The sequence below is a fragment of the Syngnathoides biaculeatus genome, chromosome 11 (assembly GCF_019802595.1).
Source record: "Syngnathoides biaculeatus isolate LvHL_M chromosome 11, ASM1980259v1, whole genome shotgun sequence".
NCBI lineage: Eukaryota > Metazoa > Chordata > Actinopteri > Syngnathiformes > Syngnathidae > Syngnathoides > Syngnathoides biaculeatus.
The window spans coordinates 16,735,113-16,747,944 of record NC_084650.1 but is presented as its reverse complement, the minus strand read 5'-3'; the positions used below and the strand labels follow the sequence as shown (position 1 = coordinate 16,747,944).

Below are 12,832 nucleotides of genomic sequence, written 5' to 3'. Positions count from 1 at the left end.
CCTTGACACTTTGGTATCGTCTGCAACATGGTAAACCCTCCTCTGACTGGATGATAAGTTTCAGTTTTTAATATGCATAAATAAAATGATACAGGCGATAATTTTAAAATGAGTTCTATATTTAAAATGGCGTCATTTGGCCTAAAAACTCAACTTAACTGGTGCAAATGAAACATTATTTGGAGAAAAGCTGTGTTGGTAGTAAAACATGTAATGATTTTGTGAATTAATTTGTTAGGATATTAGAGGCAGGCTGAACCTCTATTGCACTGCCCACTTGATTAATTCTGGTTGTCCCATTTATTTTTAATGTACCTAAAGGAAACTATCACATTTCTGATAAATGGTTCATTTGTGCCTGTGTGTACTGGAAATTACTACAGAGCGCACCTGGTTATAAGCCTCACCCAGTACATTTGTAAAGGAAATACCATTTGGTACATACACAGGCCGCACCGGTGTAAAAGCCGCAAGTGTCCACATTGAAACATGAGATATTTACAAAGAAAGATGGTACACAGAAGGGTTTTTCAAGGTTTTATTACCTTAGCTTAGCTGAACGTAGTAACACGGTAGCACGAACAAGGCCGGTTAAAAAAAAAAAAAAAAAATAACTAAATCACTGAGATGCGGCAGTAACACAGCAGCAACACGCTAGCACAGCGCTATTACTAGTACGGTGCTAACAGGGCCGGCAAAAACAAAACACCGGTAAAAATCACCGAGACACGGCAGCAACACGCGAGCACAGCGCTAACGCTAGAGCAGGACTAACAGGGCCGGTTAAAAAAAAAAAAAAAAAAACAGTAAAAGTCCCTTACTCGGCACATATATTCCACCGTTCTCACTCTTATCTTTTCCGCTCGAGTACCCCCTTGTGGCAGTTAGAAAGAAATGCACCAATTAACCGCATAAACTACAGGGTTGAAAGCGTGTGAAAAGTGTCGCGGTTTATAGGCCGGAAACTACGGTAATCAAATGCACTTTACTTCTGATCCTTTCAAGACATTCCGTTCATTTTTTATCGTAAAAGGCGGTGGTTTTAATGAATGAATTTCAAGGAAGAGTCAGATTATTGTTCTTAACTATGAGACAAAGCTCCATTGTACCTTTTTGGTTATTTCAAGTCAGTAAGGCTCATTCCTATCATATTCTCACGCTTATTGTTTTAGCCTTGTTGATCTGGCATGACCTGTGTTACATACATAATCCAGTGTGAGGTATACCGTGTACAATGGCGCCATTAAAAAAACACTTTAAATGCAGCTATTTTCCATTTATCTTATTTTAAAAGATCTTTTTGATGCTAAACTGATGCACGCGCACACACACGGGCGGACATTAAACAAGAGATTAAAGCTTTTTCACAGGCTGAATAACTTCCTGACTTGCAGCAGTGGCCCATTTCACGCACTAGCAGAGGCCAGCAGGGGCTTAAAGACTTGTTACGCAACCTCATATGGTCATAAGGTGAAGCCCCAGTGGGATAATAGTCATATTTTAAAGTACAGTTTACTTTAGGATAATTGGAAACTGAACGCCTACCAGGATGTCTTTATCGAATATGCCGATGGAGTTCCAAAATGTCGGGACTTTTTGCACAAGATCAAAGACGATCATGCTATCACAAGCGCTGCTGAAAAACCCAACTCGGCACATTTGGAAGACCAGTGTGTGTTTGGACTGCTCTTCAAATTAGTTTCTGGGGCAATATATCAGGGGTGCAATAAGATTTGCTGGGGTTGCAGTAACTTTGGAGGAGTCTAGGAATCTTTGGTTAGGTCCTTGTATACAAACCTTTTAATTCCACGATGGCAGGTGGCAAAAAAATAAACGGAACCGCGGGAACTTTAACCTGTATATTTTGGCAACATTTTACATTCTGACTGCATGAACTATTGGTTCAGTTTTCAGGGTAATGTATAAAGCCCCAAAGAAGATCCTGCTTGGATGAAGGCGGAAGATAACCAGGAGGAGTCTGGGAACCTTTGGGGTGGGGTCGACAGCACTGACCAAATTACGGGCTTACGGGCTTTTCCACCCAAAAAGCCAAGAGATCCTGGAAGTAAAAGGTTCCTTTGGCCAGTGTGATTTGGACTTGAATCACACCACAAAGGTCTGGGTAATTTGTCTAATCTAAATAAATGCAGTTCCCTTCAACAGTATTGCAATGGCAAGGTCAAGGCCTTTGTTCTTGTTGTATGTTGAAGACGTGAGTTTCAGATCAAAAGAGTATGAGAAAAGTACAGAATTTCATGGTATTGACATCTAGATGTGTGAAACGACAAGAATGACTTCAAAATGTTGTATTCCGTGTGAAACAACAAGACTGACTTCCAAATGTTGCATTCTTCATTTGAAATGGCCTTTAGTGCAGCCTCTTTCGTTTCTCATTTGTTTCTGAGGTTTCTCGCTTCAGTCTGCTCTTCGGGAGGTAAGATGCATCTGCTATTGGGTTAAGGTGCGGTGATTGATTTGGCCGGTCAAAGACTTTCCACTTTTGTCCTCTGATGAAGGCTTTTGTTGTGGTGTTAGTATGTTTTTGGGCATTGTCTAGTTGCATGATGAAAAGCTCCTGATTAGTTTGGATCCAGTTCTCTCTGAAATTACACAAAAACTGTTTTTGTAGACTTCAGAATACAATCTGCTGCGACCATCATGAGTTACATAATCAATACAGACGAGTGAGCCCGTTCCAGAAGCAGTCACCCGAGACCAAGCCATGACATTAGCTCGCCCATGCTTCACAGATGAGCTCATGTGTTCTGGATCATAAGCACATCATCTCTTTCTCCATACAATGGCCTTTCCGTCACTTTGGTAGAAGTTCATCTTGGTCTCATCAATCCAGAAAACTTTGTTCCAAAACATTTTTGGGCTATCTCTGTCCTTTGCAAAATCTTGTGGTACGGCTAGTATATTCCTTCTATCCAAGTCTTATTCGAACAGTGGATTGTGGTAGTTTGACCCCTGCCCTGAGGTGGTTGCTAGTGATGTCCCTGACTTGTCTTTGGGTTGTTCCTTCACAGCTCTCACAATGTTTCTTTCATCAAATACTGTTGATACCCTCGGTCGGCTTGTCCGATATCTGTTGCTCAGTATACCACCGGTTTCTCTCCATTTCTGGACACTACGAATTGTTATATTGGATATGGCCAATGTTTCTGCAAAAACTTTGCTCAATTTTCCTCATTTTCTACATCTGTTTCCCTATTCTCTCTACAAAATGACTTACTTTTTCTTCTAATACTTTTGCTCATTTGAAAAAGTGAGTGAGTTTACAGAAAAGGTGGACTCCTGAGCTGTTTATCATCTAGAAATAAATTCTGGACTTCTGAACTTTAGTCGTTTGTTGGATTGTTGGCTTATGGCCATGCTACCCTGAGAACGCTCAATCGCGTCAGATCTCGGAAGCTAAGTGGGTTTGGCCCTGGTTAGTACTTGGATGGGAGACTGCCTGGGAATACCAGGTGCTATAAACTTCTCTCCCCACCAGTGCCCAAACAAATATGCTTTCATCTGAAATCACTCGCTGTGGCAACCCCTAACGGGACAAGTCAAAAGGAAAAGAAGAAGTACTCTTGTGTTTCGATTTGAAACAGAATTGTCTTCAGTATATAGTACCACAAAAAAGGGACCTGGCCTTACCACTGTAATACTTACTAATATGTAATTGTAGTAGACAAAATTGCACTACCTTTTCAGTTTCAGTATGTAGCAAGAACTTAATTAAATTAAGCCGAAACAGAATAGTAACTTTACCCAAGAACTACTAACATTTCGATATTTTTTTCCCTTGCTTGGACTGCGGGAACAATTGCTTCAGCTCCATCGTAATGTCTCCAACCCAATAGAAGACCCTGCTACAGTGTAGGTAGTATTCACAAGGGATCGAGGAGACTTGAGAGTGAGTTCTGCATCGCTTTTTCACATTTCTGATTGGAACATTTGAATTCCAGATATGTAAAGTATCAATAACTATTCCTAAGTCAAGGACAAAAGTGATAAGAACTCCTTCAATCTGGACCATTTACAACTACCAAGTACTAGGAGCTAAAAACCTCCAAGAAATGTTGGTGGAGATGACCTTAGGGACCCCAGTACAAGCAGTAACAATTGAAATAGCATGCTATTCCAGAAAAAATAAGGGGGCACTCAGTAGTTCTGACCTCCAGTAATATTCCTAATTCTTGTCTGTCAAATGTAAAGATAATTTCGTGGATTAACTGTTCAACTCCAGTCCTGGATGTGGCAATAGTGCACATACCACAGTGGACTTCTCCACTTGGCCCTTATAGACTGTTTTCGACTGACGTCACACACCTTCCGATTTAGAACGCGGGCGCCATCTTGGTTTGGTGAATTCACGTAAACACGTAACTCAGCAGGAATCATTTCAGAAAGGCGTATGAATGGGGGCGCACTGCCACGTTATCGGTTGCTCAGACAAAAGTGGCTGTTTGTAAAGCGTCTTTCTTTCGACTGCCAGCTATGATCAAGAATGAGTACCAGAAAACAGAGCAGTTAGCAACCAAACGGCGACAACTGTGGCTGTCTCGTATTAGCAGAGCCGATCTAGCAGCCAAGCACAATTCTCGTGTGTGAATGCAATGCATGCCTCCAAAATATGTATTTTCTCTCTTATTGTTATTATAAGTTTGCAAAAACGTGTTACGGCACCGCCGTGGAAGTGGAGAAATAGGTGTGGGCTCAACTTGGGACTCATCCCGGTCGAACCGCTCTCTCGCTCTCCCTCTCGGTAACAAAAACGAAAATAATAATCTACACCTCTTTCGTTGGATTTATCAACATAATTTAACACAACGCTAACTGAAATCACGCGGGACATATTTGAATTGCATTTTACAGTACACTAACCTTAGCAGTGTGGAGACACAGGTTGCTTACAATGGATACCGGCGCATCACGAACCCAGCCATTGATTATTTGGTTGTAGGCTTCCAAGCCTTTGTAATTCTTTAGTTAGTCAACGGTATAGGCGCTTGTCGAGAACAGGCCATACCTGACGATGTCTGGATAGGTTACCGACACCCACATTTGTATGCTCCATTTGTATTTCTCCAAGGCATACGGGTCGATATTTTCGATCAAAGCGCACTTCTTGTCGTCACGATTTCTCGAAACAGCATCTAATGAGCACCGATAACTTTCCAAAGTCTTTTTAGCCATCATGCGTCACATTTAACAGTCGGACGAACATTTGTGTAACTCCGGTCTGAAAGGAAAAGCATTAAGAGTGAACAGCGCCTCAGTCATCCAACACGTCCAGGTGGTCACGTGGTCGAAAACAGTCTAAACAAGCATACCGTAATGCTCTATATTTGTTCGTGTTTGTCTCACCATGCTCCTCGATGTAATCCACAATGTCCTTGACAAGCGCCGGGACCTCGAGTCCGCCAAATGTGTGCGTGCGCGCCACCTCCTCCAGGGGCACGCCGAACACACGGGCGGTGCCGGTTGGGCCCCCGCCCTCGTTGCTAGGCAACGGAGACAAGCTCTTCCTCATGGTCCCTTCCTCCTCGCCACAATCACTCCAAGACCTCACGTCTGGGGAGTTGAGAAAAAGACACAGGGTTTAATAAAAAAAAAAAAAAAAAAAAACAATCATAAAATTGCACATCGTTCTGGGGTTCGATTAGGGAATGTCGTCAATTTTTGAAAACTGTGGGCCTGTGAACCGCAGACTTAACTTTCTGATTAAGGGCTATTAACACTCATTACAGTGGACCCATTCAAAAGCTGTTGTTGATGGTTTCAGTAACGGAAGACATGAAAGCTAAAGAGGAGGAGAAGGGCTTACGCGGAAAATGGATGACACGCTGTGGCCACCCCGGACGGCACAAGCCGAACGGAAGGGAAGTACTATCTTTCGAACACACACTATTTGGAGTACGTGGTAATCTCGCTTACGCGCACAGCGATCAGAATTTGCACAAAAATAAATCATCTGTGACTCACCTCTAATTGTTTTTCTTTCCCCACCAGGTACCGTATTTTCCGCTTTATAAGGCGCACCTTCAATGAATGGCCTATTTTAAAACTTTTTTCATCAATAAGGCGCACCCCACTATAAGGTGCATAGAATAGACGCTACAGTAGAGACTGGGGCAACGTTATGCATCCACTAGATGGAGCTGCGCTAAACGCTCCAAATTGATCCAAATATAAACCGCACCAGATTATAAGGCGCACTGTCTGCTTTTGCGAGAATTAAAGCCTTTAAGTTGCGCCTTATAATGCGGAAAATATGGTACTTATTCCCCAAATTTACGGCCATGCAACCCTGAGAACGCCTGATCTCGTCAGATCTCGGAAGCTAAGCGGGTTTGGCCCTGGTTAGTACTTGGATGGGAGACCACCTGGGAATACCAGGTGCTGCAAGCTTCTCTCTGTGGCTAAAATGCAGAGGGGTTCCGTCAGGAAGGGCATCCGACGTTAAAACTGTGCCCAACAAATGTGCGTTCATCTCAGATGACACGCTGTGGCAACCCCTAACGGGACAACCCGAAAGGAAAAAAACAAAACAAAAAAGTACTGATTCCTCAAGTAAGCTTTGGAGGACGACTTGTATTTGAGTGATTATTTTCAAGTAACAATACTCTTTCTTGAGTACAATATTTGGCCACAATGTCCGCTTTTGCATACCGGCCCCCTGGCTACTGTTAATGTTGAACCCTGCAGTCGCTACAGAGGAAAGCTAATCTACAGCACTTCATGCTTATCTCTAGATCTCAGCATTTGAATAGCTCATATGCATCTAGAAGTCCTCTGCAGTGATTGATGTGCACATATGACATAATAACTCACACATATCGAAGAAAACTTTTGAATAGGTAGCCTTTGTAGTGACTGATGCAAAAGTGACCAAGATATTCACGCATCGAAAGAAAAATAAAACAGCTTTTGTCCATTTTAGTAACTGAAAGAAAAAAAAAAACTATTTAAAAAAAACATTCTTCAAATACCTTTTTTCTGTGTAGTTTTATTGAGTAAAGTATTTTTAATAGTCTGAGTTGGATTCTCTGTTTTAACTGGAAACCTTTCCTGGTCACCTTTTTTTTTTTTTTTTTTTTTTTTTTAAACATCAGGTACATTCTTTGGCTGCGGGCCAGTAAATACTCAATGTTGCAGGGAGAGAGAATTCCAATAATTTCATTCATTATGATTAATTAACAGCTACATTTTATCATTACACTTTTCGTGTTAAACGTTGCAAAACCACGTGCGCGCGCACTCACCGTGTATCAGTGAAAGGGTGTCCTATACGCTCCTCCCTAGACAGCAAAACACTGAACCACCTATGGCTGCTTCAGGTTGTGGCAAAAGATGAGCCGGTAGTTCCTCATTGACGGACCGCTAATCCTTCTTGCAGGATTCCTTTTTCGAGCTAAAAAGAAAAAAAAAAAAGGGTGAGAGGGTGGTGGATGGGGAGAAAAAAAAATGAAAGCAGATAAAAGCAGAGGGTGGGGACAAATATGAAAACCAGTTAAGATGCTGGACATGATAGCTGCATGGGCAAGAATGCTTTGTTGCAATAGAGAAAAAGCATATTTCGAACATAAAAGTGGATGTCATTAAGGGTGTACGTGCAGTATTCCAAACAAACAACACTATTCTCGTTTTTATGTTCACTTCTATTGTGAGAGGTCAAATTGCCAAAAAACTATTTATATATATGGCATGTACGTGTTGGGCTGGATTATTTCTAGTTATTCTCTTGATAAATGCGCTTACAAAGCATTCTTTAGCCACTCGTGCTTTCCAACACCAATTGAACTCAAGTCTAAGCTACTTTCAAAGGTAGAGAAAATCCCATTAATGGAACCTGAAGTCCTGTATTGACCCAAAGCCCCACAAATTAATCTCAAAAGGAACCATGAAGTTGTACAAACACATCAGTGGATAGGATCAACAGACAGAGTGGATGCTGATGACGCCCTTAAAACGTGTTTACTATGGACGTTTGTTTAACCTTTGTCCCTGTGCTCTGTAAAAACATATACCGTAACTCCCGGCATAGAGAGCGCACCTGGTTATAAGTCTCACGCAATACATTTGTCAAGGAAATACCATTTGGTACATACATAGGTCGCAGCTGTGTAAAAGCCGCAAGTGCCCACATTGAAACCGACATTGAAACACGAGATATTTTCAAAGAAAGACGGTACACACAGAGTTTAGCGCTAACGCTAGCACCGCGCTAACACTAGCACCACGCTAACAGGGCCGGTTAAAAAAAACATACTGGTAAAAATAACAGACACGACAGTAATACGCTAGCGCAGTGCTAACAGGGCTGGTTAAAAAAAAAAAAAATTGACACACGGCATTAACATGCTAGCGCAGCGCTAACAGGGCCGGTGCTGGTAAAAGTCACTACCTCACAACCACCAGTCTCACTCTTAGCTTTTCGGCCGTTAGAAAAAATGCGCAAATTAGCCGCATCATCGCATAAACCGCAGGGTTGAAAGCTTGTGAAAAAAGTTGCTGTTTATAGGCCGGAAATTGCGGTACAAGTTTCAATTCCAGTAAACTTCCAACTGTGGATGTAAATCATAGTGGTGAAAAGTGACGCTAAAAGGTTTCTGTAGTGTCAGACTTGAAGGGGATTTGTTGTGAAAAACTGCAGGATGACTGACGGCGTTTCTGTGTTTACATGTCTAATCCCACATTTCCGTGTTTAGGCTTTACACGCTGAGATTCTGGCAAAAATGGGAAAAAGTCAGTGATAAATGGGGGGGGGGATTAAATGTAGAAATAGAGAGAGACAAAATACGAGCAGCAACTTAAACATTTTCTGAAGCCATTTTCACATGGGAGAATAAGATTTGATTCACATATCTTTCATGGGTAGACCCAAACTTTTAAAAAAAATCATCCCCCAAAGCCAGTTTCACTTCAATTTCTAATTCTAGCGATGTCGGTTATGGGAAAACCGACAAAAAACAAAAATCTCAAAAACAAAAAGCAGCAGTATATTGGCCATTCTGTATTTGTAGTGGGGCCACCACCACAAGGGGGCAATCTGTTCCTACAGATTGTCCGATTACTCCCAAATAAAATCATCTTGTACGGTCATGGTCATGAAGACGTGCACAAAATGTTTCCTTACATTTGACACATGAGAGAGAGAGGTGGGCACAACATGCACACACTGTGAGGAGCACAAAACTGGATGGAGCAGGGGTTACGTAAGCGCTCGGAGAGCACTTTGGGTGATTAGTGTCTTGCTCAAAGACCCGACAGCTTGAGGTCTGAATTAATAACCAATCAGATAGTCTCATACAATGTGTTTTGTCATTGTCTTGTCTTGGGCCAAATATGAAAAAAAAAAAGAGCTTTTGCGTTGCTCTTGTTGGCATTAAAATCAAAGTCACTTCCTTGTTTGCAGAAGTGAGAAAACAAGCGCACAACAACAAGTGCGTCGGCAAATTCCATACACCTTAAAAAATGTGATGTTATCTGTGTCATTGGAGTGAAACATAACATCACCATCCCCCATTTATTTATTTATTTATTTTAACTGTCACACAGTTCACCGCGGTGATTGTTTCCCCCTCACTGAGCAACCCGCACAGAAACATTCTTAAAACTCTTTTCATCTAATATTGCAAACAATTTCCGACCGGAAGCTTTTAAGCCGCGACAAGATGACGGAATAGTAAACTGGGCTAAAGCTGATTAGCATGTGGTGGTGGAGGGGGCTCTCCGTTGGTTAACATTTATGTGAAGACTCTGGTGAGTCAATGTTTACATTTGACAATAGAGACCAACAACCTCTAACTGCAAATATGACACTTTCAGTCTGAATTGAGATGATGGAAGAAAAGAAATTTCCCTCGTATAGAATTCAACTTTCTGTATGACAATATTAATTGTCCTGCTACATGTTAAGTCATCAAATAGCTAAAGACATACAAACATATGGCTTTATTTGAACTTTTTTTTCTTTTTAATTATGTATATACAATTAGGTCTATAAATTTGGCAACATTGACAAAATGTATCTTTTCTAAATCACCAACAGTGGATTTGAAGTGAAGCAAGATGTGCTTTAAGTGCCGTCTTTCAGCTTTAATTTCTGGGTATTTACATCCAAATCAGGTGAACATTGTAGGAATAAACATACCAAAACAGCCGCGGCAGCTACACAGTAGCAACACGCTAGCACAGCACTAAAAGAGCCGGTTAAAAAAAAAAACATACCTAAATCACTGAGACGCGGCAGTAAAAGAGCAGAAACAAGCTAGCACGGCGCTAACAGGGTTAGTTTAAAAAAAAAAAAAACATAACGGTAAAACTCACTGTGACACGGCAGTAACACAGCAGCAACACGCTAGCACAGTACTATCGGAAGCGCGGCGCTAACAGGGCAGGTTAAAAAAAAAAAAAATACCGGTAAAAATCACTGAGACGCGGCAGTAACACAGCAGCAACATGCTAGCACAGCGCTAACAAGGCCAGTTTAAAAAAAAATTTAAATACCGGTAAAAATCACTGAGATGCGGCACTAACACAGCAGCAACACGCTAGAACAGCCCTAATGGGGCCGGTTAAAAAACAAACAAACAAAAAAAAAAACATACCGGGAAAAGTCACTTCGAGTCCCCCCTTGCGGCCGTTAGAAAAAAATGCACAAATTAACCGCATCACGGCATAATATTCAGGGTTGAAATCGTGTGAAAAAAGTCGCGGTTTATAGGCCAGAAAATACGGTGATTTGCAGTCAAATACAGCCTAACTAACTCCGGAACTTTTATCTGCTCATTGTGAATAAGATAATAAAGGAATAATAGACATAGCCAAAAGATAGCGAAGCAGACAATTGCGCCATTATTTCTGGTCCCTTAAACGTGTGAAGGACATATCAAAACTTGTTATTCCTGCTCCGGACACCTGATTTGGACGTAGATACCGTGAAATGAATGCCAAAAATCTGTGATTAAAACAGAGCTTGTTTGTTTCATTTCTAATCCATTTTGGTGGTCTCTTAAAAAAAAAAAAAAAAAAAAATCAATTATGAAAATAATTGCCAAGTTATAATCGATTGTCAATGCTGCACCGCGAGCTAGCCCCTTGTACAACGAAGAAAAAAAATCCTGATGACTCATTCAATCAACATGTAACTGAGTGACATATCTATCGTAGAACGAACATAAAAGTATCAAGCCTCCATGCGTGAAATTCAAAATGCAATCAGCCATTTTGATTTTAAAGCAGCTATTTTGGGAAAAATTCTAATGATAAACTTTGAGACTAAATTGCCAAGATATTCTTGCCTTTGGAATACAATTTGTGCGGAATGCTACATCAGCTTCTTTTTTTTTTTTTTTTTTTTAAGTATTAAGTTGATAACTTGTTGCTTCCTTTGTTTGTGTCTGCCTGGTAACTGTTTTCATGCGCTCTCATTGTCAGCGCCACGGCAGCTGCTGTGTCGATCAGCCGCTTGGCACGCAGATGGACATGACAGGGAGAAACCGGTGTTACCCGAGTCCAGCACGGAGCGGAGGGGGCCCCTTCGGAAATAAGTTGAGACACGGCGGGGAGTGCCTGATAATGGTGGGATTTGTTTTGAGGGGCGCACATTTGGAGGTGTTGCTCTGGTATGGAAATTTCCATCCAGCAGACACGCAAGGAAAGAGGGAGCGATGGCGAGGATATCAATGAACAGCAATTTAATCGTCTCAGATGGAAAGCCAGAAGGAACGGACGCTGTCCAATGAGAAAGATTTACCGCAATTCCCGGCCTCCGGAGCGGACCTGGTTATAAGCCACACCCAGTAAATTTGTAAACGAAATACCATTTGGTACATACGTAGGCCTCTGCCGTGTAAAAGTCGCAAGTGCCCACATTGAAACACGAGATATTTACAAAGAAAGACGGTACACAAAGAGTTTAACGCTAGGGCCGCCACGCTAACAGGGCCAGTTTAAAAAAATATATACACTGAAATCACTGAGACACGGCAGTAACATGCTAGCACAGCGTTAACAGGGCCAGACCGGTGTGATGGTCTGAGCGCTCCCGGTGCGGAAAAGTCTTCTTGCGATTAACGTGCATTTCACATATATTAATGCGCATGCGGGTACATTTTGTAAACTTCCATCCAGTCTGAAATGTCCCCATCCAGGCTTCAACGTGTGCCATTCGACAACTTGTCGCTATTGTTATGTCTGTGAAATGTTTCGAGGAGTGCCTGTATAAGAACGAGAAAGGCGGACAAGGAGGCTTCTTGTTATGACCTCACCACTGCTCTGGGAAACTACGCTGCTTGGAACACTGACTACACGGACGCCGGCTGCGTTTCGTTTTTGGACTGGAACGTTCGCTATCTTGAAATACCCGCAGGGACGAACATTTCCTTGTTTGGGAACACTCGTTCAACATTGGTGACTATTCAGCATTGTGGCTCAACTACTCTGTTCTTGAACGCCCATTTTGTGTTAGCTATTTTATCGTGTTTGTGTTGATGTGTGTGAGTTTAAATTGTCAGAAACGCAATACAACGGCCTTGTCGCATTTTGCTGGTTTGAACAAAGGGGATGTAACAATATGGACGTCTCTTCTTTTAAGGTTTTTCCAGTAAGAGTCGGCTACGTACCGAGAGTTCCCCTATTCGTAATGCATGCGCATTAATCACAAGGAGACTTTTCACCACAGGGGTGCGCTCAGACTGTCACACCGGTAAAAGTCACTTCTTATTATACATGCATATTCGGTCTCACGCTTACCTTTTCCGTTCGCTTGCCCCCTTGCGACCGTTTGAAAAAATGCACAAATCAGCCGCATTGCTGCATAAACCGCAGGGTT

At 41.9% G+C, this 12,832-nt stretch overlaps 1 protein-coding gene and 2 pseudogenes across 4 annotated transcripts in view; 2 read left to right on the top strand and 1 right to left on the bottom strand.

Annotated features, from left to right (window-relative positions):
• The window catches only part of fam13b (family with sequence similarity 13 member B), a 61,781-nt gene that overhangs the window by 44,230 nt on the left and 4,719 nt on the right, over nt 1-12,832 (bottom strand). For all 4 annotated transcript variants that reach the window (XM_061835325.1, XM_061835324.1, XM_061835326.1 and 1 more), the window contains exons 2-3: nt 7,260-7,408; nt 5,362-5,568 (exon numbers count right to left, since the gene is read on the bottom strand). In XM_061835325.1, the coding sequence (XP_061691309.1) occupies nt 5,362-5,527 (166 nt within the window). In that variant the 5' untranslated portion in view covers nt 5,528-5,568; nt 7,260-7,408. The remainder of the gene's footprint in view (nt 1-5,361; nt 5,569-7,259; nt 7,409-12,832) is intronic.
• LOC133509278 (5S ribosomal RNA) lies at nt 3,364-3,482 on the top strand (annotated as a pseudogene).
• Nucleotides 6,287-6,405, top strand: LOC133509258 (5S ribosomal RNA; annotated as a pseudogene).